The sequence below is a fragment of the Neolamprologus multifasciatus genome, chromosome 8, assembly GCF_963576455.1.
Source record: "Neolamprologus multifasciatus chromosome 8, fNeoMul1.2, whole genome shotgun sequence".
NCBI classification, from domain to species: Eukaryota; Metazoa; Chordata; class Actinopteri; order Cichliformes; family Cichlidae; genus Neolamprologus; species Neolamprologus multifasciatus.
In genome coordinates, this window is record NC_140446.1 from 23,241,423 (window position 1) to 23,263,808 (window position 22,386).

General features: G+C 41.2%; 1 protein-coding gene and 1 long non-coding RNA gene across 3 annotated transcripts in view; both read left to right on the plus strand.

Moving 5' to 3' along the window:
* The first annotated feature begins 4,672 nt into the window (after positions 1-4,672).
* LOC146513128 (uncharacterized) overlaps positions 4,673-22,386 on the plus strand; it is a 57,832-nt gene continuing 40,118 nt past the window's right edge. The window contains exon 1 of the long non-coding RNA XR_014875891.1: positions 4,673-7,137. This is a non-coding gene — a long non-coding RNA (uncharacterized LOC146513128). The remainder of the gene's footprint in view (positions 7,138-22,386) is intronic.
* On the plus strand, positions 13,866-21,308 carry LOC146513129 (somatostatin receptor type 2-like). 2 transcript variants are annotated; one of them, XM_085171578.1, is made up of 4 exons: positions 13,866-14,093; positions 17,098-17,771; positions 18,098-18,423; positions 19,387-21,308. In XM_085171578.1, the coding sequence occupies exons 2-4, from the start codon at positions 17,390-17,392 to the stop codon at positions 19,816-19,818; spliced, it is 1,140 nt and encodes a 379-aa protein (XP_085027704.1). In that variant the 5' UTR covers positions 13,866-14,093; positions 17,098-17,389; the 3' UTR covers positions 19,819-21,308. The 2 variants fall into 2 exon arrangements, with proteins under 2 accessions (XP_085027704.1, XP_085027703.1); XM_085171577.1 differs by lacking the exon at positions 13,866-14,093 and adding an exon at positions 14,289-14,740.

A 22,386-nucleotide genomic window follows, 5' to 3' on the forward strand; every position in this document is an offset into this window, starting at 1 on the left:
AAATAAACCATTCCTCTGCAGATGATCTGTTAGCTGTTTGACAACTACTCTTTCAAGGATTTTTGATATGAAAGGAAGGTTGGAGATTGGCCTATAATTAGCTAAGACTGCTGGGCCTAGAGATGGCTTTTTGAGTAAAGGTTTAACTGCAGCCACCTTGAAGGCCTGTGGTACATAGCCGATTATTAGAGATAGGTTGATCATATATAAGATCGAAGAATTAATCAATGGCAGGACTTCTTTGAGCAGTTTTGTAGGAATGGGGTCTAAAAGACACGTTGATGGTTTGGAGGAAGTAATTATTGAAGTTAACTCAGAAAGATCGATTGGAGAAAAAGAGTCTAACTTAACATCAATGGTACTAAGAGTAGCTGTAGATAATATTACATCTGTGGGATGATTATTGGTAATTTTTTCTCTAATGATAAAAATTTTATTTGTGAAGAAGTTCATGAAGTCATCACTAGTTAACGTTAAAGGGATGGTTGGCTCAAAAGAGCTCTGACTTTTTGTCAGCCTGGCTACAGTGCTGAAGAGAAACCTGGGGTTGTTCTTATTTTCTTCAATCAGTGATGAGTAGTAAGCTGTTCTGGCTTTGCGGAGGGCTTTCTTATAAAGCAACAAACTATTTCTCCAGGCTAAATGATGATCCTCTAAATTTGTGACACGCCATTTCCTCTCCAGATTACGAGTCATCTGCTTTAGGGTACGTGTTTGAGAATTATACCACGGGGTCAGGTACTTCTGATTAGAGACCTTAGTTTTCACTGGAGCTACAGTATCCAGAGTCGTACGTAGTGAGGAGGTGAAATTATTGACAAGATAATCGACCTCTGTTGGGGTAGCGTTCAGATAGCTGCTCTGCTCTGTGTTGGTACAGGGCATTGACGATGATAACAGTGGCTGGATTATATTCTTAAACTTAGTTACAGCGCTTTCAGAAAGACATCTACTTTGATAAAGTCCACGCTCCACTGCTGCGTAATCAATTATTGTAAATGTAAATGTTATCAAGAAATGATCAGACAGGAGAGGGTTTTCAGGAAACACTGTTAAATGTTCAGTTTCTATGCCATATGTTAAAACAAGATCTAGAGTGTGATTAAAGTGGTGGGTGGGTTCTTTTACATTTTGAGAGAAACCAATTGAGTCTAACAACAGATTAAATGCCATGTTGAGGCTGTCATTTTTAGCATCAACATGGATGTTAAAATCACCCACAATAATTATTTTATCTGAGCTCAGAACTAAATCAGATAAAAAGTCTGAGAAATCAGACAGAAACTCTGTGTAAGGCCCAGGTGGACGATAGATGATAACAAGTAAGACTGGTTTCTGAGTTTCACAGCTGGGGTGGACAATGTTAAGCATCAGGCTTTCAAATGAATTAAAAGTCTGTCTTGGTCTTTCATTAATTAATAGACTGGTGTGAAAAATTGCTGCCACACCGCCCCCTCGACCTGTGCTTCGAGATTTCTGGTAGTTAGAATGACTCGGGGGTGTTGATTCATTTAAACTAACATAATCATCCTGCTGCAACCAGGTTTCTGTAAGGCAGAGTAAATCAATTTGTTGATCAATTATTAAGTCATGTACTAACAGAGACTTGGAGGAGAGAGACCTAATATTTAATAATCCACATTTCACTGTTTTACTCTTTGGTTCAGATGTGGATACTGTATTGTTCTTTCTTTGTAAATGTTTAAGTTGTTTGTTGCTGGTTTTTAGTTTGTTTTTTGTCTTTTTGGAAGCAGACACAGTCTCTATGGAGATGGGTTTTTGGGGGGGTAGCAGGAGGAGAGAAGCTGCAGAGAGGCGTGTAAGACTGCAACTCTGCTTCCTGGTCCCAACTCTGGATAGTCATATTTTGAGGGGTTTAATAAATTTGTCGATATTTCTAGAAATGAGAGCTGCTCCATCCAAAGTGGGATGGATGCCATCTCTCCTAACAAGACCAGGTTTCCTCCAGAAGGTTTGCCAATTATCTATGAAGCCCACATCGTTTCTGGGACACCACTCAGACAGCCAGCAATTTAAGGAGAACATGCGGCTAAACATGTCACTCCTGGTCTGATTGGGGAGGGGACCAGAGAAAACTACAGAGTCCGACATTGTTTTGGCAAAGTTGCACACCGATTCAATATTGATTTTAGTGACCTCCGATTGGCGTAACCGGGTGTCATTACTGCCGACGTGAATTATGATTTTACTGAATTTACGTTTACCCTTAGCCAGCAGTTTTAAATTTCCTTCAATGTCGCCTGCTCTGGCCCCTGGAAGACAATTGACTATGGTTGCCGGTGTCTCTAGCTTCACATGTCTGAGAACAGAATCACCAATTACCAGAATTTGACCCCCAGCGTGTGTGTCACCGAGTGGGGAAAAACGGTTAGACAAATGAACGGGTTGGTGGTGTACCTGGGGCTTCTGTTTAGGACTACGCTTCCTCCTCACCGTTACCCAGCCCTCTTTCCGCAGCTGCTTGGGATCTGCCGGGGAACAGCTAGCGGGGCCTACGCTATCTTCGGCTGCACCAGCTACAGGGGCCTGGCTAGCTAAGGGTGAGAGAAGGGTGCAAAGCCGAGTCTCCAGTTCAGTAATCCTGGCCTCCAGAGCTGCAAATATGCTACATTTGTTACAGATATCATTACTGCTAAAGGAGGCCGAGGAGTAACTAAACATCTGACACAATGAGCAAGAAAGTGCAGGAGGGACAGGTGAAGTAGCCATGGTGCTAACGGGTCGGCTACGAGCTAAGCTAGCGAAACAGTACAGAGACAGTGAGTGAATACTATAAATTAGGTAGTGAGTACACAGAAAGTGTGCTTCGGATGAAGCACGTGAAGATTATACTGTGAAAAAACTGCTAAGCAAATAAGCTACTCAGAAACACCACTGTGTTTGAGCAGGAACAGGAAGCGATACTATACCACAGAGCGAGCGAACACCAAGTGACCTATGAAATCTGGGATATGTTGGGCCATGAAGGCTACACCGACCCATCCTTAAAATTCAGGGAAATTAAGGACACATTTGAGGGCCGCATTTCGAGCAGCCTTTGAATTGGCAGCCTTGGTCGTGTCGCTGTGACGTAATCGGTGTTAAAATGCGGCCTTTAAGGCTGCAGACCCCAAATCCGGTCATTGGTACTTCCTGGCTTGTGTAGTTACTAGGTAACAAAAGCTCAACACTGCCCCTAGCGTCCTGGAGCACTTCCGTTGTGTTTTGGAATTTGCATGTGCTTTGGGGTTTGCAAGTGTTTTGGAGTTTGCAAGTGTTTTGGAGTTTGCATGCGTTTTGGAGTTTGTACGTGCTTTGTCTCTAGGGGCCACCGTAACATTCAACTGCTTTCCTATGTGGTTTTACCAAGTGGATTTCTAATTAGATTGAACACATGCAGAAGATTGATGCTTTGCATAAACCATAACAAACCAGTGACACGCAAATTGTATTAAGTGCATTCACCACATGTTGTCTTGACAACACCGGCTAATTTTAGACTTTCCAGTCTCGACTTAAGCTTCTATAAAAACCTTCCTGTGGTGTTCGGGTCAAATCTGACCGATTTACAAATTAAAAAACTCATAAAATCTTTGTTTTACATCTGATTGCCCCAAGGCCTAATGACATCCACACTATACACTTGAACATATAAAAGTGATGAGCACCTCTTTCATTGAATTTTGAGTGTTTTAATCAACTTTGTTATATCTGTGGTGTTCCAGGTCAAAAGTGAAGTGAAAAATTAATGGGAATCCAACCCCCCAGCCCCTCTGGCCTCTGACCCCCTGAAACTAGTACCGGTACCAAAAAAAAGAAGATTTATTCATAACACACGTGAAAAGACCCAGGAAAACCGAGTTAACGATAAAAACCCTGAAAACCATACATTTCACACCCGAGCCTGAACTCTCGTGGCCCGGTACCAAACGACTCACGGACTGGTCCAAGGCCCGGGGGTTGAGGACCGCTGCTCTAGAGTACCTGAGTCTGTTTGGAACAGGGGACTCTGCCAAAAGCTGCACAATGTAGAGAAAACTCGCAAAGCAAGGTTGTGTTTGTCATTTAAACTGCCGCCTTGAAGCAATTATGTCATGATTTGTGGCCAAACTCTTAGTTTGGCTGTTTAATGTAATTAAAAAATCTGCAAAGAAACTATTGGAGTAAGTTTTGTCTTGCCATTGTTATCTCTAATATCCGGAAGCGTAGAGCTGCCACCCAGGCAAAAGAAAAATACAAGTGTATCACGTTATAACGTGAAAAGTTTATTGTTCTAACAAGATACTTTTCCTGTTTGTACAATATACTATCATGTTTGTACAATATACTATCATGTTTGTACAATATACTATCATGTTTGTACAATATACTTTTCACGTTTGAACAACATAATATCACGTTATTACAATATACATAATTATCATGTTCGTACAATATAATTATCATGTTTGTACAATATAATTATCACGTTGGTACAATATAAATATTATATTGTACGAACGTGATAATTATGTATATTGTAATAACGTGATATTATGTTGTTCAAACGTGAAAAGTATATTGTACAAACAGGAACAGTATCTTGTTAGAACAATAAACTTTTCACATTATAACGTGATACACTTGTATTTTTCTTTTGCCTGGGTGGCAGCTCTACGCTTCCGTACTAATATGACTGTTGCATGGAGCTTTTTTTATTGAACACTATAAAAGTTTTAGTCATTAACGTCTAGCAATATTTATTTTGCAAGGTGTTTCACTTTCAGGTGGTGGCACTGTTATAGTGTCCATTTTTAGCCAGTCTTTTTTAAGCTCCTTTATCTCCTAAAAACTGCACTTGCCACCAAATTCAAACCCTACACTCCGTCACAATGGCTTCAGCTTCTCCGTTACGCCACAAACCCTGGTCACTGATCTTGATCAATGCTTTCGCTATTCTGCACTCAGAGGTAGAATCAGCACACTCCAGTAAAGGAGATAGCAGAGTGACTGCCAATTACGCACCGCATGCTGAAAACTCACATTTTTAGCCTTTTTTTTCTTCCTCCTCGGGTATACTCACACAGCATTATACGGAATACATTCTTCTAATCACAAAAAGAAGCAGGAGCCATGTAAACATCCCTGTGCAAACTCTCTCGCATCAGTCATCGGTGTTTTTTCGATCTGCTTGAGTGAGTCTCTCAACTGTTTTATTCTACCCCATTATTCAGCCATCGCATTGTCCGAGCTCCAAAAATAGTAGGACCTGAACAATAGCCGAACCTGCACTCAAACCTTCAGCTATAAAAGGGCAGACAGTGTCATGACATTCACTGTTAAATTTCCAGCACCACTCTGCCCACACTTCATCAGGTAACAGACACAGTGTGCCATTGTTAGAAGTACACTCACACAAAAGAGTGGATCAGTGCACCTCAAAAAAAGAAAAACAATCGGCACATGATAGCGTTTACCTGACACATGGCATTTACCTGGAAGATAAGCATTTAAAATTTCATATGTGTGTGCACTCACCTGTACAACAGCCAATTTTCAGGGCTGATAACTATAAAAAGAAATGCTATTTCTGAAGCAAATCCAGTGATTACAAAGTGCTTTAGAACTTTAAACAAAAACAGAAATAAAAGGGAATGTTTAGTGAGAAATCAGAAATGCAAAGAGCAAAAGAGACATTTTGAAATTCTGGATTTTTTTTTTTTAACCCCAAACCTTTAAACGATATAACGGCACTGTGATGAAACGTGTTATGTTTAGATTCTTTCTAAAAAGTCTTAATTTGATGGCTCCACATGCTGTACCCAAAAGCCATTTACACCACTGATCCACATGAGCTAATCATTCGGCTGATACCTTTTAACACTTTACGGCCAGATTTACTAAATGGGTGCAAAATAATGATGAGCGCAATCGCCAAATAGCGCTGATAGGTGTGGATATTTCTGCAGGTGATTTTCAAAAAAGCACAGTTTTGTAAACACAAGTGAAGTCTTTTCATTTCAGTATGACATAGCCAATCTGCGAAGAGCTTGCTGTGCAGCTCTTGGCAGATTGGCTAAGTGATGATATTTAGCTGCAGGTAATTTACCCACAGGACAGGACGCAGCTTGTAATCAGAAAAGCATGTAAACACACTGTAGGTCATACATGTGTACGTTAAATGTAGGCCTACAGTGGCAGTCTGGCAAACAGTCATTATAATGGAAACAAGCTTCCAATGTAGGACTGTAAGCCATGCAATAATATTTTGAAATTGCATTGTGTAGCATTCTTGTATAAAGGCAATTTGCATGACTTCAAGGGATAAAATGAGCCAGAAATGCCTGATGGACAGTTTATTTCTGATTTCCACTGACAAGTTAAGCGAATAACACTGATTATATCTTCATCGTAGCACGTGTTAGTGGATGGGTGTATTAGGAAGCAAGTAAATATTTACTTTCAAAGTTGGTGTGTTCAAAGGAAAAATGGACAAATGTGAGGATGAGCGAGTTTAACAAAGACCAAATTGTGATTCCTAGACCACTCAATCAGAGCATCTCAGGAGCCAAGGCTCACTGATGCTTGTGATGAGCAAAGGCTGGCCTGTTGTCCGATACAACGGATGAGATACTGTAGCTCAAATTGATGAAAAAGTTCATTCTAGTTCTGATTGAAAGGTGTTAAAATGTGCAGTGGATCAGTTTGTTGTGTACAGGGCTGCATAGTTGCGGACCGGTCAATATACCAGCATCAGAACTGGACTACAAAGCAATTTAAGAAGGTTTGATTAATCATTTTTCTTTTACATCACCTTGATGGGTGGGTGGTTGTTATTTGGTTACCTGGGGTACGCCTGGCACCATGATGCAATATGGGAAGACAGCAAGCTGGCGGAGGCAGTGTGATGTTTTGGGCAATGTTGGAAAAGCCTGTATCCTGCCACCTTTGTGGAAATTACGTTTACATGTACCACCTACTAGGGCTGTGCGATATGACCAAAATCTCATATCCCGATATAAGAATTCTATCGTCGATATACGATATAACGAACGATATAAATCACAAAAATGTAACATTTTCTATAAATTATGTGAATCTCGGGCAGCTCGACTTGCGGGAAGTGTTTCCAGCTGCGCGTCATGTAGCTGGAGTCGAGTGTTTTAACCCAGTGGTCTCCACCTTTTTTTGCGCCACGGACCGGTTTATGCCCGGTTTATGCCCGACAATATTTTCACGGTACCGGTCCGAGGCCCGGGGGTTGGGGACCGCTGTTTTAACCGATGCATGAAACGATACATTTTTAGACATAAGTTGTAACAGCCGCCGTTTTCTTTGTGAGTATTTATTACGTGCTGCGGGGAAAAGCCTGTTCTAACATTTGAGTCTAAGGTTTATTTTTTAGCACCTGGCGGCTCTTTTTTACTTCTCATTAATTAATCTCAATTAATCTGCTCTTTCATGTGATTCAGTTTATTTTGAAAAGTCTCAACAGGATCTTGAGGTTTATTGTGAAAGGTTTATGTGGTACATAAACAAGCGGACACGCGATGGTGTTACCGTCGTTGTTGCTAATGACAACGCATAAAAACAGGCACCTGTCCGTCCGTAGTGTGGTTATATTAAATATAAGAGAAAGAGAGAACTTTAAGAAATTAATATAGCCACTACAATGACCATCAAAACGATGAAAAAATATTGCCGTAAAGAGTTTATTTTGTGACACCACAAAACAAACGATAGCATAAAATGAAATGATAGACGTTTTTATATCGTCATCCGATATATATCGTTATATCGAACAGCCCTACCACCTACCCAAGCATTGTTGCAGACCATGTACACCCTTTCATGGAAACAGAAAGGATATACATCAAAAATGGTTTGAGAAATACAACAATGAGTTTGCGGTCTGGACTTGGCCTCCAAATTCCCCTGATCTTAATCCAGTCAAGTGGGATGGGCTGTGCTGGACAAAGAAGTCAGATCCATGAAGGCTCCATCTTACTTCTTACAAGAGTTAAAGAGTCTGTTCCTCAGATCTTGGTACCAGATGCCACAGCACACCTTCATGGGTTTTGAGTGGAGTCCATACCTTGATGTGTTGGTAGCAAATGGATAGACATTATTGGTCATAATGTCAAAATGCATTCTTCAAGTTTATTACATTTAATGCATTGCTCAAACGGAGGTTGATCCAAGGCCTGATTATTTACAGAATAGGGTCCAAACTCAAAGTCATCATCCCTCCATTTTCTTCATTTTTCAGGTAGTTGGCTTTAAACCCCGTTGCACAGGCTTTGAAATTCCTGCCACAGAAGTCACTATATTATCAAAAGACCCCAACCACCCAACATAAGAAATGGAAGAAGTATTGATGTCACTGTTATTGTGTGACAGGTCATCTCTGAGTTTAACTGAGCAAATTTAGAATGAGGTCATCTCTAGGTTTTATCACATCTTCATCTGGAATTCAACACATAGGGAAATGTTTCCTTCTTCAGCACGCACTCTTAAATCTCTGCAATGCCTCCTCTTGATACTACTGTTGTATCAAGTGCAGAAAATGAGACATCCATTTTTCAGCTTTAAAAATATTGACGCAATCAGCAGTGAACTGTGCGCTCGGTTGTGGCTAAGCAGCTTATAGCTGTTCTAGATGAATACAGCATTCTGGATAAATTCCAATCTGGCTTTCGTAGAGCTCACTCTACTGAAACTACACTTCTTAGAGTCTCCAACGACATTTTGATGAGATGTGATGCAGGAGAATGCTCCGTTCTGTTGATGTTGGACCTGACCTCCGCCTTTGATACTGTGGACCATCATATTCTGCTAGATAGGCTGAGACACTGGGTGGGTATATCAGGGGCTGCTTTGGACTGGTTTGAATCCTATTTGCATGAACGATCCTTTTCTGTGGCTACCTCTAAGTACAGTTCCTCTTCTACTTTTCTTGCCTATGGTGTGCCACAAGGTTCAGTTTTGGGGCCTTTATTGTTCTTGCTGTATTTACTTCCTCTTCAACACTTATTGAGCACTTTTAAGGACATTTCGTGTCACTGCTATGCAGATGATATTCAGTTATATATCTCCTTTAAGCCCCATGATGTTTCCAAGCTACAGATTTTGCATAAGTGCATAGACTCCATTAGAGGTTGGATGGCTGGAAACTTTCTTCAACTAAAAACTCATCTTTTTAAACTTGCTTTTGGTTGATTTTTATTTTTAGGTTTTAGCTTCTGTGAAGCACTTTGTGATTTTTATCTTGAAAGGTGCTATATAAATAAAAATCTTACTTACTTACTTACTCGCTGAACTTCCATCTCTTAAACACAATCTTGCCATTACACTCACTTTGTAAATGCTCAGTACTTTTTTTAAATACCAAAACCCAGTTTAAGATGCCAAAGCCATTGCTGAAATCTGCAGGCCACTTTGCAACCCACCTCCACACCAGCTCGTACTTTTGAGCTGTGTATCTGGCTGCTTTGTTGTTTGCTGGGGGTTTAGTTCCTTTCCTCCACACCTCTTATAATATCTCTTATTATGTTAATGCATAATAAGAGATAGACATGGAGCCTTGATTGTGTGTTTATGAAACCATTGTCATAGTATTTTATTTAAATTTTACTAGTCTTTAACATGTTTTTTTTAATTTGGGCACAATGGTTATTGTATTTTACATTTAACAGCTGTAAAAGCACCACCAAACTGCATTTACCCTTCAGGCCCTCATATGGCTCAGGAATGGCTGCAGATGGTTGGACAGCTTCTCAACTGCCTTTGCTTTGAAAGCTCTGGCTTTAGGCAATATTGGGGTAGAGCCAGCAGCTCAAACTGATACCGGGGCGGACCACCATGGTCCTCCACCATGCTTATTTCCAGGGAACTGAAGGCAGGGGGAGGGGTCCTGCAATTCAGAAAAAAGCACACTGTAGCATGTAATCCATTTCTCTCCACTTTAGTCTGGCCTGAGAAACTTCCGAAAAACACATCTATACAAGGCCTTGCTCTCAGCCTTCCATTTAATAATGAATAGGATCTTAAGTCTGAACATTCAACTTCCAAGTGCTCAGACAATAAAATGTCCACACTGAGAAATCAGCTTTAGAATCTCTTGAACAGGCCTCTCGGGACTATCTCAAGAGGAGCCATGGATGGGTTGTTGAAAAAGATAAATAGCATTGTCCTGTCTTATAAATGTTCTATTTAAAGACAGAAACTGTCAAAAAACAAAACCACAAAGACATATTAAAAAAAGGAGAAATGCAACAGAAGTAAATGATGCAAAAACCTCCCCTGACCTCGGGTGACACTGACAATCTGCTCTGCAGAGTGCTAAAGCACCAAAATATTGATAACGTTTAAAGATTCATGTGGGGCAAAAAGAGGTCTGGAGTGGTTTTAGCATGAATAACAAATTAAAGCAGTCTTTTTTTTCTGTATCTTTTTTTTGTTTGTTTTTTTTGCTGTTATGATAGATGAAAAGAAACTCACTCATTCATGCAGAAACATTTTCACAGAATCATCAAAACTCTTTGAAACCAGCATGTTTTTTTTGTTTGCCCCTGCCGTGTGATCCGTCGATGTTCAGCACCTTGGCACTTGCTCTTGGCACCAGTGACGTCACATGAACGACGTGCTATTACGCGCCAGAGCACTGAGATGTCACCAGGAGTCAAGGTGATGAACAGCAGATAAAATGTGTCACAGGGAATGCTTGCTTTCTCTCTGGCTGAATTTCACGAGGGCGTCAAGACGTATATGTCGCTCGTTCACTTTGAACACGTGTTCGTGTGCTTGACGCGCCTGGGATGAAGGTGAAAGAATATCTTATGGCAGGTTGACAGGCGCGAGCTGCTGGGCTGCAGAAGGAGAAAAAGAGGTGTATATGGTTTTGATACTTTTCTTTAGCTGCTTCAGTGTATCCAGCAACACCTTGTACGAACAGCAAAAACAAAGCATCAGCAACACAACAACAGCAGCTGCAGTCCTCCATCAGTGTCTGCCCTGGAATCTGTTCAGATTCTCTCACAGCCCAAAAGTAGACAATCCTGGGCTCTAATGAGAAACACAGATTTTCGTCCAAACTGTCTGCAACTGCTTTGTGAACAGAAGTGGATTCTCCTGTCTGTACAAGTTAGCTGATCTCAGCATTTGATCTCTAGGCCTTATCATGAGTGGACTTCAAACGAGGCTTCGTGTTGACTCAAACATGTGTTAGACGGGGGGCTTGAGGCCGAGCAGAGAGCGGTTAACCAATGAACGTTCAAGGCCATACGTGTGTTTGTGTGTGAGCGACAACGTTAGCAGATAAGATCATGGCTCAACAAACAGCACAGCATTCAATAAAGTTTCAGCTTCGACTATTTTCACTCCTTTTGATCATTTTCTGACAACAGGATCCTCTTGGGGCGGCGTTATTGGGGCGATCGTGGCTCACGAGTTGGGTGTTTGTCTTGTAATCGGAAGGTTGCCGGTTCGAGCCCCAGCTCGGACAGTCTCGGTCGTTGTGTCCTTGGGCAAGACACTTCACCTACCGCCTACTGGTGTTGGCCAGAGGGGCTGATGGCGTGATATGGCAGCCTCGCTTCTGTCAGTCTGCCCCAGGGCAGCTGTGGCTACAACTGTAGCTGCCTCCACCAGTGTGTGAGAGTGAATGAATAGTGGTATTGTAAAGCGCTTTGAGGGCCCCAAAAAGCGCTATATAAATGCAATCCATTATTATTGAGCAGCTGACAATCAATTTTAAAAACAAACTTCTTCTTCTTTTTTTAAGAAGCATTGCTTTGCAGATCACACACACAGCAAACAGACTAATTAGCTTTTGCCGTGCAGTGGAAATCAGTAACAATAGCTAAATTAATTTGCACAGTGTTAAATAAAGTGTCGTAACACAGAGCTCAGAAATGGAAATAATTGCGTTGCTCTGAGTGATGCTGTGTCTCAGAACCACCCTCTTGATTCAAGCTGTAGAGTGAATGGCTCCAGCTCGTCACTCTTGTGCCTGGCACCATTCGCTGTTGACAAAGATGCAGAGAAAGTTATATTCCCGTTAGGATCTCACTGTCTGCCACCAAAATGTCAACTGTTTCTACTCTTCTATTTATATGCCGTACACAAAAATATAACAGTATTCACTCACTCAAAAGAAGGAGAAGAAAAAAGAAGAAGAAGAAGAAGAAAAAAGCTACCAATAGTTCTAAAAGTGTTGCTTACGACAGAATGTGGAAATATTCTTATAAAGAAAAGGAATTCTTGGAATAAAGTCTGGATTTAGGGAGAAAATAAATAATATTCTGAGATATTCTGAGATTATAATGTCACAAGTTTAAGAGAGAGAAAACCCCCCACAATCATGCTTATCTGTTTCTTCAGTAAGGCCACATCTATGAGCTTGTTAGCTAACCTTAGCAGAAAACAGAACAAACAAAAACAAAAGTGGAAAAATATCCCCTAAAACCCCAGAAAAGCATTTTCCGCAGGGGTCATCCATATCTGTAAAACTGTTGACAAGATAGATCAAACAAAATGTGGATTTTTAACCAAAGAAGGTTTACCTAAGCTATGGATGTGCACTCATTTGCTAGCTTAGCTTATAGCTAAGATATGGACATACCCTCACTCGATTCCTTTTGACCTTCTTAGTACTGGATTGGTTTGATTGGACTCATCAAACCAGCGAACGTTTTTTCTAATCTTCTGTAGTCCAGCTTTAATGAGTCATGTCAACTGCAGACTGAGTTTGTTCTTGTTCTTAGCTCACACGAGTGGCACCCAGTGTGGTCTTCTTCTTCTGTAGCCCATCTGCTGTGCATTCAGCAATGCTCTTCTGCATACCTTGGTTGTAACAAGTGTTTATTTGACTTGCCTTTACCTTCCTATCGCCTCAAAGTCACCTGGGCATTTTCCTACAACCTGTGATAACAATGACGTATGTTCACCAAGAAAACTACCACTCGCTAGATATTTTCTCTTTCTCACACCATTCTCTGTAAACCTGAGAGATGTTTGTGTAAAAAAAATCCCAGTACATTGTTAGTTTCTGAAGAGCTTGCACCAGCCCAGCTGGCCCACTTCAAAGTCACTTAAATTGCCTTCCTTCCCCATTCTGATGCTCACTTTGAACTTCAGCAGGTCACTTTGACCATGTCTACACATGTGTTGAATTGCTGTCATGTGAGTGGCTGATTATATATTTGCATAAAGAGGCAGCTGAATGGGTGTCGCTAAAAAAGTGTATAAGTAACAACTGGCCACGGTGCTAGACTGGCTTCCATTCAGTTTGAAGACAAGTACAAGTTTCTGTTATTGTTTCAAGTGCTGGCTACAACTTTATGTTATTAGCTTAATATTTGCATGTGGAACCAGTATCAGTCTTTTTTTTTCATGTATCTTCTGGCTATTCATACTAGAAGGATGCAGGGATATTTGAATCACTCCAACCTTACAAACGATATAAAAATGAACTGTAAATATTGCTGAGTTGTTGCTATCCTTGGTGAAGCAGAATACAGCACTCTTTGAAGTACATGTACTTGAACCAGTAGCCTGTCTGAAAGGATACACTGATGGGTTATCTCTGCCTCAGGAACCCCTCAAAGATCCCCCTTCCACTTACTTTCTTGCATTGTGACCCCCTTGAGGAGCTCCAGTCCCTCAATTTGGACGTAAATAGAACTATTAATCTTTGATAGGACAGCAGTAATAATAGCTGCACTTTTGTGTTGCTATGTTGAGACAAGTGGCAGGACATTTTCTCACGGAGCTCTCCACTGAGAGAGGTCACAGAAGATACCCGCCATCTGCACTCTCTCGAAAACGCTCCCTTTATATAAAGACATAAGATTGGCTCTTGGGTTGGCTTCAGTGCTCATATCCGAGTGCCATCGCTGTTGGCTGACAAGAGGGGTGCACCGGTGCCTGTGATGGGCGCCTGAAAGGGACAGTGAAGCACTTGAGATCATTTCATTTGAACCTGATGAATTTGGAGGGACAGCGTGATTACCTCCTTTTTTTCTGAGCAGCTTGGGGTTGATTTTTCCTTTTCCTTGAGTACATCACATCACAAAAGGAAACACGGCTGGAGAACAAAAGCTCCCTGCAAAATGGTATGTGCAATTTTCCATATTCCAAATTTTTATTAATTTTCCTTTTTTTAAATATACCTCTTAGACACACTGATACAGAAGCCAGCGTGCAGCTGGGGAGTTGTGCAGGGTTTTTCAAAAGGACAGCAGAAGCAGAGCCAGCTCATGTGCATGAAAATCAGCAAATTGTAGGACACCGACGCACAGTGACACGTTGTTGCTGATCTATCACTCAACCCGTCTCTCTCTCTCTCTCTCTCTCTCTGTCAGAAACACTCTCTCTCCATTCGGTGCTGCGTGAGTCCTGCCGCTCTGTCTGACTCCTCGCCAAGACTTTCCTGTTGGACACACACTCGCGAGCGCACGCCACCTTATTTTATTTTTCATTCTCTTATGTTTTTTTGTTTTTGTTTTAGTCTTTCCTTTTACAAACGTGGACTATTTCTCGGAGGTAACAATGGCCTGAGAGATGTAGCGCGATCAGCAGCTCTGATTAGGGCGACTGAATGCCGGCGCCGTGCGTAAGTTAGGAGCAGGTGGATGGACAGGCTGGCGGGATGCAGCTTTCCAGTAGGTCAGAGCCGCTTCGGGGGCGACAGGACTTCGCATTCTCGGGACACTTTTGCCACTCTGGACGTGATATGAGGATGGTATTTTTCTGTGGAAAAGTAAGTGATGAAATTGGTGGGGGCAATGAGACTGATCCGATTTTTAAGAATGGTCTTTTTAAAAAAAAAAAAATCATGTTCATTCATGTGCGCACTTTGCTTTGCTTGTGCGCACTTTAGTGGGAGTCTGATGTAAGTTATATTTTGGCGAGGTTCAGGCTATGATGAAGTTGCGCATACACATAATGGAGGAATTTCACTTACTTCTACTTGCTTAGTCTTTGGCAAGAGAAAATGTTCAAATAAACTGAAAAAAATTGCCGGGCGTCTCTTTCTGATATAGTTTCTGATTTTCTTTAATGAGTTAGGGGCAATCTTTCAAAAATCATTGGAACAGGTGCAATCCAGAGACAGCAGCTGCTTGGCAAATAAATATCTCTATCTGTCGGTTAATAAGTCAAAGGTTCGGTGCCGTGTTTCATCCCCGTGTCACTGAGATGAAAGATAAACCAAACCTGCTCATTATTCAGCCGCTGTTTTCCGCGCCGATGTGATGGAAAGTTTCCTGTTGGGCGCGCAGTTTGCAGGTAAGATGTGAGGCTGAGCCGTGCCGATTCCTCGGCATCACTGTTCGCACAGCCAGAGCAGCTCCTGACACACATCCAGCATTTTTTGTGGGAAGCAAAGCTTATTGGATGTTTTTTTCTTTTGCAATTATTTTAATAAACCAAATCCCCCTGCTTAAGTTAAAAATGTGATTATCCTGCTTTATAATTAAATTACACGAGGTTCCAAAAAAAGCTGCTAATTGCGCATCCCTCCTCCTGCTAGCAAATAACACTATAAAATCTCTCTCTCTCTGACACTCCATCCTCACAGACAACTGTGTGGCGAGCAGAGCTTCATCTATTAACAAATGCTAATATTGATTTTTGAGAATTGCTGTTTTATTTATTTTTTCTCAACTGAATATCTCAGTTTTGCATGTTTAATTTCAAACATGATTTTTCTAAAACACATTTTTTTTAATTGTTCAGTAGGTTTTTTTTGGGGGGGGGGGGGGGGGGGGAATAGCAGTTTGGGCCGCCGTTCCGGCACTTGCAGTTACCACCAGTAACCACAGGTGTCGCTAAAACAAGGACCACTAAGCAGGAATAAATTCCAAATTTTGATTCCTAGCACAGTCCATGTTCATGAAACAACAGTGTAGACACCAATAATTAGTCTAACAAAGGATTCCACTGAAGGTCTACACTGAAACTAATCTGAAATTAGTAAGTTTTACATGTTAAACTGTCCATGAGAGGAAGGCGAGGCAAGGTTTTAAGGGCTTAAACAGTTAATTGCAAGAAAATCAGTTTGTGGAATGATGTCTAGTGTGATCCAGAGATGTAAGCATTTCACTTGCCATCTCCTGAATACTTGTGATCTTTTATGACCATATACCTTGTTTACTCAAAGTGGATTATCTAAACAGCTTTACACAGGCTCATCTCGTGTAAATAATGAAAGCACGAAGTGGACTATTGTCCTTGCTGAGCCAGACCTGTCACTGGATGGGGAAGAGTGAGTGATCCCGCTCCAGTGTCAGAGCTGTTTGTCCCCGAGATCAATTGAATAAACATTTGTCTTCAGCTCCCCGGTGCCCTTGGCGTTCTCTTGCTCAGGCGTCCTTTTTTTTTTTTCTTTCTTGCATATATGCATAGGTGGGGGAGGCGTAAACACATACCTGACCTGTAGCATCACAGGATTTATGGTCTGAGTGAGAAAGGAAGAAAAAAAGGTATCAAATTCAGCATCTGCATTTAAACGTACAACAGTGGAAACAGGCGTAATAACCTATAGTGATAACCAGACTGTCTCTCTGTATCGCTCACCTTCAAACACACAGCCACCATGATCTCTTCCTGTCGGCTGTGCTACCTTTGCCTGACATATGAGCAAAAATGTGCAAATGCAAATGTTGGCTATTCAATAAGTAAACAGCTTGATGCTTGAGGTCCCATATTTGGTTTCCTTACTGTTTTTTTTTTTTTTTTTGTCTCAAATTAAGGAGAAAGTGGCAAAAAGGTTATATTTATGAAACTGCACATCATGTACAATTTAGTGCTTGCTATCTCCTCTCCGCTGCTGCGTGCCAAAAATGTTGCTGTGAGCGAAATAAGCAGCATTGAGGATAATCACACACAACATATAGAGGTACTAGAGCATTCTCTAGAGAGAATATTGTACATGATACTCTGGTGAGGTGTGAAAGCAGTTATGTAAAGTAACCTTGCAACTGTTGCCATGGATCTTGGAGGACTGTTATTATTATTTGTCAAACGAAATGGTCCCTGTTCTTCAACCCAACTTATTGCTTTCTATTCTGCTGTCTCTCTCCCCACCCATCCTTCTCTTTTACTGTCTCTCTGCAGCTGAGATGTGATAATTGATGCTCCTCCTATGTGAAAATTTCTGAGTCATCCTTATCCCTAGAGCCCCACACCCTTGGAAGTCAAAGTCTTATATTCCCAGGACCCCAGGCTCTTACTTTTATCCTTGAATCCATCACTCAAAGCCTCTTTTAAATGTATTTCTGCAACTTTATTTAGTAAAAGCAGTTCTTTGAAACATTTGAACCCTTGACTCATTAATATTTCCCATTATCACTGTACCCTGGACTAGATTAACCCTTTAGGAAATTAGACCCCTTTGCTCTCAGCAGTCATGGCCTTGGATCAGTTGCCCTTCCTCCCAACTTCCCCTAACAATTCCATCCCTGAGCCCTTCTGGTACGACATCCAAGGGAATGACTCCGACCTGGGCTTCAACATTTCCAAAGACAAGGAGCATCACCAGGACAAGACCAGCTCAGTGGTCATTACCTTCATCTACTTCATGGTATGCGCTGTGGGATTGTGTGGTAACACCCTGGTCATCTATGTTATTCTACGTTACGCCAAAATGAAGACGGTGACCAACATTTACATCCTCAACCTGGCAGTGGCAGATGTTCTGTGCATGATGAGCCTGCCATTCATCGCCCTGCAGCTGGCGCTGGTGCACTGGCCCTTCGGAGAGGCTCTGTGCCGAATGATCATGAGCGTAGGTGGGTGAAAAGCATATGGTTAATGGTTCACAGCGGAAACTCGGCAAACATTTTGATGCTGTTTGAACAACCATTTGAGATGTCAAATCTCAGTTGAAAAATTTGATCAAAAACTGTTTTAAAAAACTGAAGTTGTACCAACACGTAGTTGGTGCTCAGTCACATCAGACCTGGTGTTAAAGCGTTCCATTTGCTAAAGAAAGGTAATGAAATAGATACAATGTGACGTGTTTACATGATTTCTTGTTTCAAGTCTTACTGAGTCTAAACTCAACTTCTACCTTTCTCCACTCCTCTGCTCTTTCTTATTCTTTACACTATCCCAGATTCTCTCAATCAGTTCACCAGCATCTTCTGTCTCATGGTAATGAGCATCGATCGATACCTGGCTGTGGTTCACCCTATTAAGTCTACAAAATGGCGGAAACCCCGTGTAGCAAAGCTAATTAACCTCACAGTATGGGGTGTGTCATTGTTAGTCATCCTGCCAACTCTGATCTTCAGTGGACTGAACAAGGTTCCAGTGTGTGGCATTGTGTGGCCGGAGCCTCAGGATGTCTACTACACGGCCTTCATATTCTACACCTTCTTCATTGGGTTCTTCCTGCCGCTGGCAGTTATATGTATGTGCTACCTGCTCATTATAGTCAAGGTAAGAGCCCGCAACTGCACGCGCTAAATTACACAACAAAAATCCAACAAGATTTGGTTACATTGCAGATTCAACGTTTTGGTGGTCCACTTCAATTAGTTTGAAATGTCAGCTCAGAAATCAACAACACTGCCACTGTCTCATAAAAAAAAGCTAATAACAGTCTCCTTTTCTTTCTTAACTAAATAGATTTTTTTGCTTCAACTAATATGAAGTACATACATAAAGGAAAAGAACATTAATCCAGATCCTTTGATCCTATGCTTGCACTTATGACACTATGCATACTAAATACTTCTTTGTGGAGTAAGTAATTTCCACATGATTTGCATTTGGGAAGTCTGGCTCTTTTCCCAGCTACAGCATTTTGGGAATATTTACAGTCTTTTGAAGATACATATTACTAAATCACTTTATCATGCATAAACATCAAATAATGCCACAACACATAAATGTTGAAACCTGAAAATGTTCCCTGGTAGTTAGCTAGATATTTAGCACTGAACTCGCTATTTTCAGTTACAGTGCAGCCTTTTGCTAGTGGCTGAAAATTGATTAGTAGTGTCTTCCTTTCTGTTTCGTTGCCAAGATGGCAGCCATTGTGCATAACGAGTGTGCACTTTTATTAGTACATTCCAGAGTCCTCAATCGTCAGAATCAATTAAGCTAGGCGGCTAACATGTAACATGTAAATATGTTAATAATGTCAGTTTAAACACTTTTCTGTCATTATTTTAATGTTGGCTTGCAATAAAACGTGTCCGTAGACACAATTTTATCAACCCATAGATCACTGTTGTTTTTACAACAGGAAAATAGGACTTTGATTTTGGCTAGCTAGTCCTGAAAGGCTACCTAGCCCAGCTAGGAAAACCCCCCGATAATATTAGGATGTTTCTATGGAAACACTGTACTTTTTTATTTGGGAACTTTTAAGCCACTGACAGCCATTCCTTTTGCCAGGTGAAGTCATCCGGATTGCGTGTGGGCTCCACAAAGCGTAAGCGTTCAGAGCGCAAGGTGACCCGGATGGTGTCCATCGTGGTGGCGGTGTTCGTCCTCTGCTGGCTGCCTTTCTACATTTTCAATGTCACCTCTGTCACCGGCTCAATCAAGCCCACCTCTGCTGTGAAGAGCACGTTCGACTTCGTGGTGGTGCTCGGCTACGCTAACAGCTGCGCCAACCCCATCTTGTACGCCTTCCTGTCAGACAACTTCAAGAAGAGTTTTCAGAATGTTCTGTGCTTGAAAAAGGTGGCAGGCCTGGATGAGGTAGAGCGCAGCGACAGCAGGGCAGACAGGAGCAAGATGATTAACGAAGCTTCAATTATTAATGCCAACCTGTACACTCACAATCCTACCCTGCTCAATGGCGAACTGCAGACCAGCATTTAAAGGAGTGCCAGTAACAGACTGACAGGCTGCCAGTGTACTGTGGTAACCCCAAGTTAAAACACAAATGAGAAAACAGATGATGTAAGCACTGCTCGTGGACACTGATGCATGAGCAAAGTCGAATTGAAAAATAAACAATTTCTTAATCTTTTTAAAGGTCAGGGGAAGTGCACTGACTCGAGCTCAAAACTCTTGTTAATTGGGTTAATGAAGCAACTTGAGCTTATTAACCCTAAGGCAGAGCAAGAATATGTATTTTACTCAAGTACTTTTCAGAGATAAGTGACATGAAACATTTATAAGAACGCTATTTGTGCTTGCCAGCTTCAAGCTTTTATGGAGTTGCCCGAAATGATCTTGAGGAGGCAGGATGTGAAAGTGGAGCGTGGTGGAAAGGACGAAGAAATATTTTGGATAGTACTCCAATGGCAGAGAGAAGTCTGAGGGGACCGAGTACCATCCTTGCTCTAGTTGACTGATTTTTTTCTCTTTTTTAAAACGTGTATGTGTGTATGTTAGCTAAAAACCTTTAGGCAACGATTTCTCTGGATGTGGAAGTACCATGGAGAGAAGTAGGCAAAACATTTGAGTGAAAACAGCCAGCTCTGTAATTTCCCAGAGCCTCGAAGAATCTGAGTCTACAACCTGAAGGTTCATGCTCATATTTTATTCACATTAGGTGATTAGTCTGGTCTTACATGATCAGCGGGGCAACGAAACGGCAAAGCCGACAACAAAGGATATTATTTTCTCTCCATTCTAGCTGGTATCAAGATGGAAGAAGCTACATATCTGCAAACCTCTGAATATTACATCCTGGATTATTGATTTAGTGAAAGAATGGGAAACTGTGTCTGTCTCTAACCTTGTTCCCTTACAACAGTTTGACTTTGTGCATAGGAAAAAGGCTTTCTCTCAACCTCTTGGGAAACTTCACACATGTGGATGAGTGTTTAAATCAAAAACAATTTTAAAGTAAAAACCTGCTGTTACATTGTGTATTGCTGAGTTTGTAAAGTCCCATCAAAAGTATTTTTACCGTATCCTGAACTTTACATTACTTTGTGCCGTTGTAAAGAGCCCCCATAAGTGTAAAGTGCTGTGTTTTGGCAATGTAAGAGTTCCCAATTTAATGTCGTAACACTTTGCTCAGATTCACATTTGGTTCAGCCAGCGTGTGCCTGCAAAGATGCCGAAATTTCACAGAAGGCGGACAAATGTGTCATGTAACTGAACAGGGAAGGAGAGAGAGAGAGATGGACAAGGAGACGCAGAGACATAAAAAGAACTAAAGCTTGTGGATGCAGTGTATGCACTGAGGACAATGCTTTGAAGACTGAAGCGTGCTGTGTTAGCATGACTGACAGGAAGAGATCAAGGTGACAACTTGAAAAATAACGCATTATTTCTTCAAATCAAAATCAAAGACACAGTGTTTCCGGGATGTATTTCTTCATAAATAAATGTAAGGATAGCTCAAACATGCAGTTTATACAGTGTATTACATTTAAAAAAATAATTTGTCATGGACTTGTTTGCTAAATGGTAATAAGAAACACGACCACGAGAGGCAGCATAGTCTAGTAACAGTTGATGCATTTGCACTTCCGTAAAGTCCTTTTTTAAGGAATATTAAATGGAGTGCTTTTGTTGATTTCCTGTGTGATGGATGTCCATATTAAACATGTAGTTTGAAATAATGAGGCTTGTGTATGTACAGGTAACATCTAAGATCCAAACATTTGGTCTTCATGATCTGTTTTTTCTACGCTCGGCTCTCTAGGATGTCAGTGAGACGGAATATTCCTAAAATTATCATCTCAGGCTCATAGCTCTTGCTGAGAGCACGAAGCTCCACCTTTTCAGACCTTCTGCTTGCGAGGGGCAGCCAATCAGAAGAAAACTGGCACTAGAGCTTGTTTCAGACAGAGGGTGAAATGAGATGCTGCATCAATGCTCAGTATGGTATAATTTTGAGCTTTGACTGCGCAAAGCTACTCTAGTAAACCCCAAGAATAATTCATGACATGGAGCTGGAAATTAGCATAATGGCCCCTCTTTTAAAATCAAGGACACTGCTGCTGGGAACATGTCACACATTTCCGGACAAATTCAAGTTTTATGTCCAAATGAACAGTTCAGCAAAGTTTAGATATATGAAAATATCAGGTCAAAACAAATTTAAAACCAACATGTAGTTGGTCTTCACAGTCGGTAGAGTTTGTTGTTGCGGTATATTTTGAATAGTATTTCACTATCTCTCAATTGCATTTAATACATTGAATTAAGAGCGGAAATAATAAGTAGACAGCTATAGCTCAAATTTGCGACCAAGTCTATTATTACCGGACATATATATATATTTAAGTCTATATTTTGAGACTCTGGGTTGCTGGCGGGGTGGTTCAAGCCTCGGCAGTGTTGGTCTGTCAGTTCACTATTTTGCTAAATTGATCAGACCTCTTAAATGAACTAAAGATGTTTTGGCAATCCCTTAACATTCCATCAATTGCCATCGTCAGGTCTGTCATTTACACTATTTGATAATGTGGTTTAAAATCCAATTAC

Coding starts and splice junctions, on each gene's coding strand:
- LOC146513129 (XM_085171578.1), top strand. CDS start 17,390: ATGGCCTTGGATCAGTTGCCCTTCCTCCCAACTTCCCCTAACAATTCC. Junction 17,772..18,097: donor CCGAATGATCATGAGCGTAG/GTGGGTGAAAAG, acceptor ACACTATCCCAG/ATTCTCTCAATCAGTTCACC. Junction 18,424..19,386: donor ACCTGCTCATTATAGTCAAG/GTAAGAGCCCGC, acceptor TCCTTTTGCCAG/GTGAAGTCATCCGGATTGCG.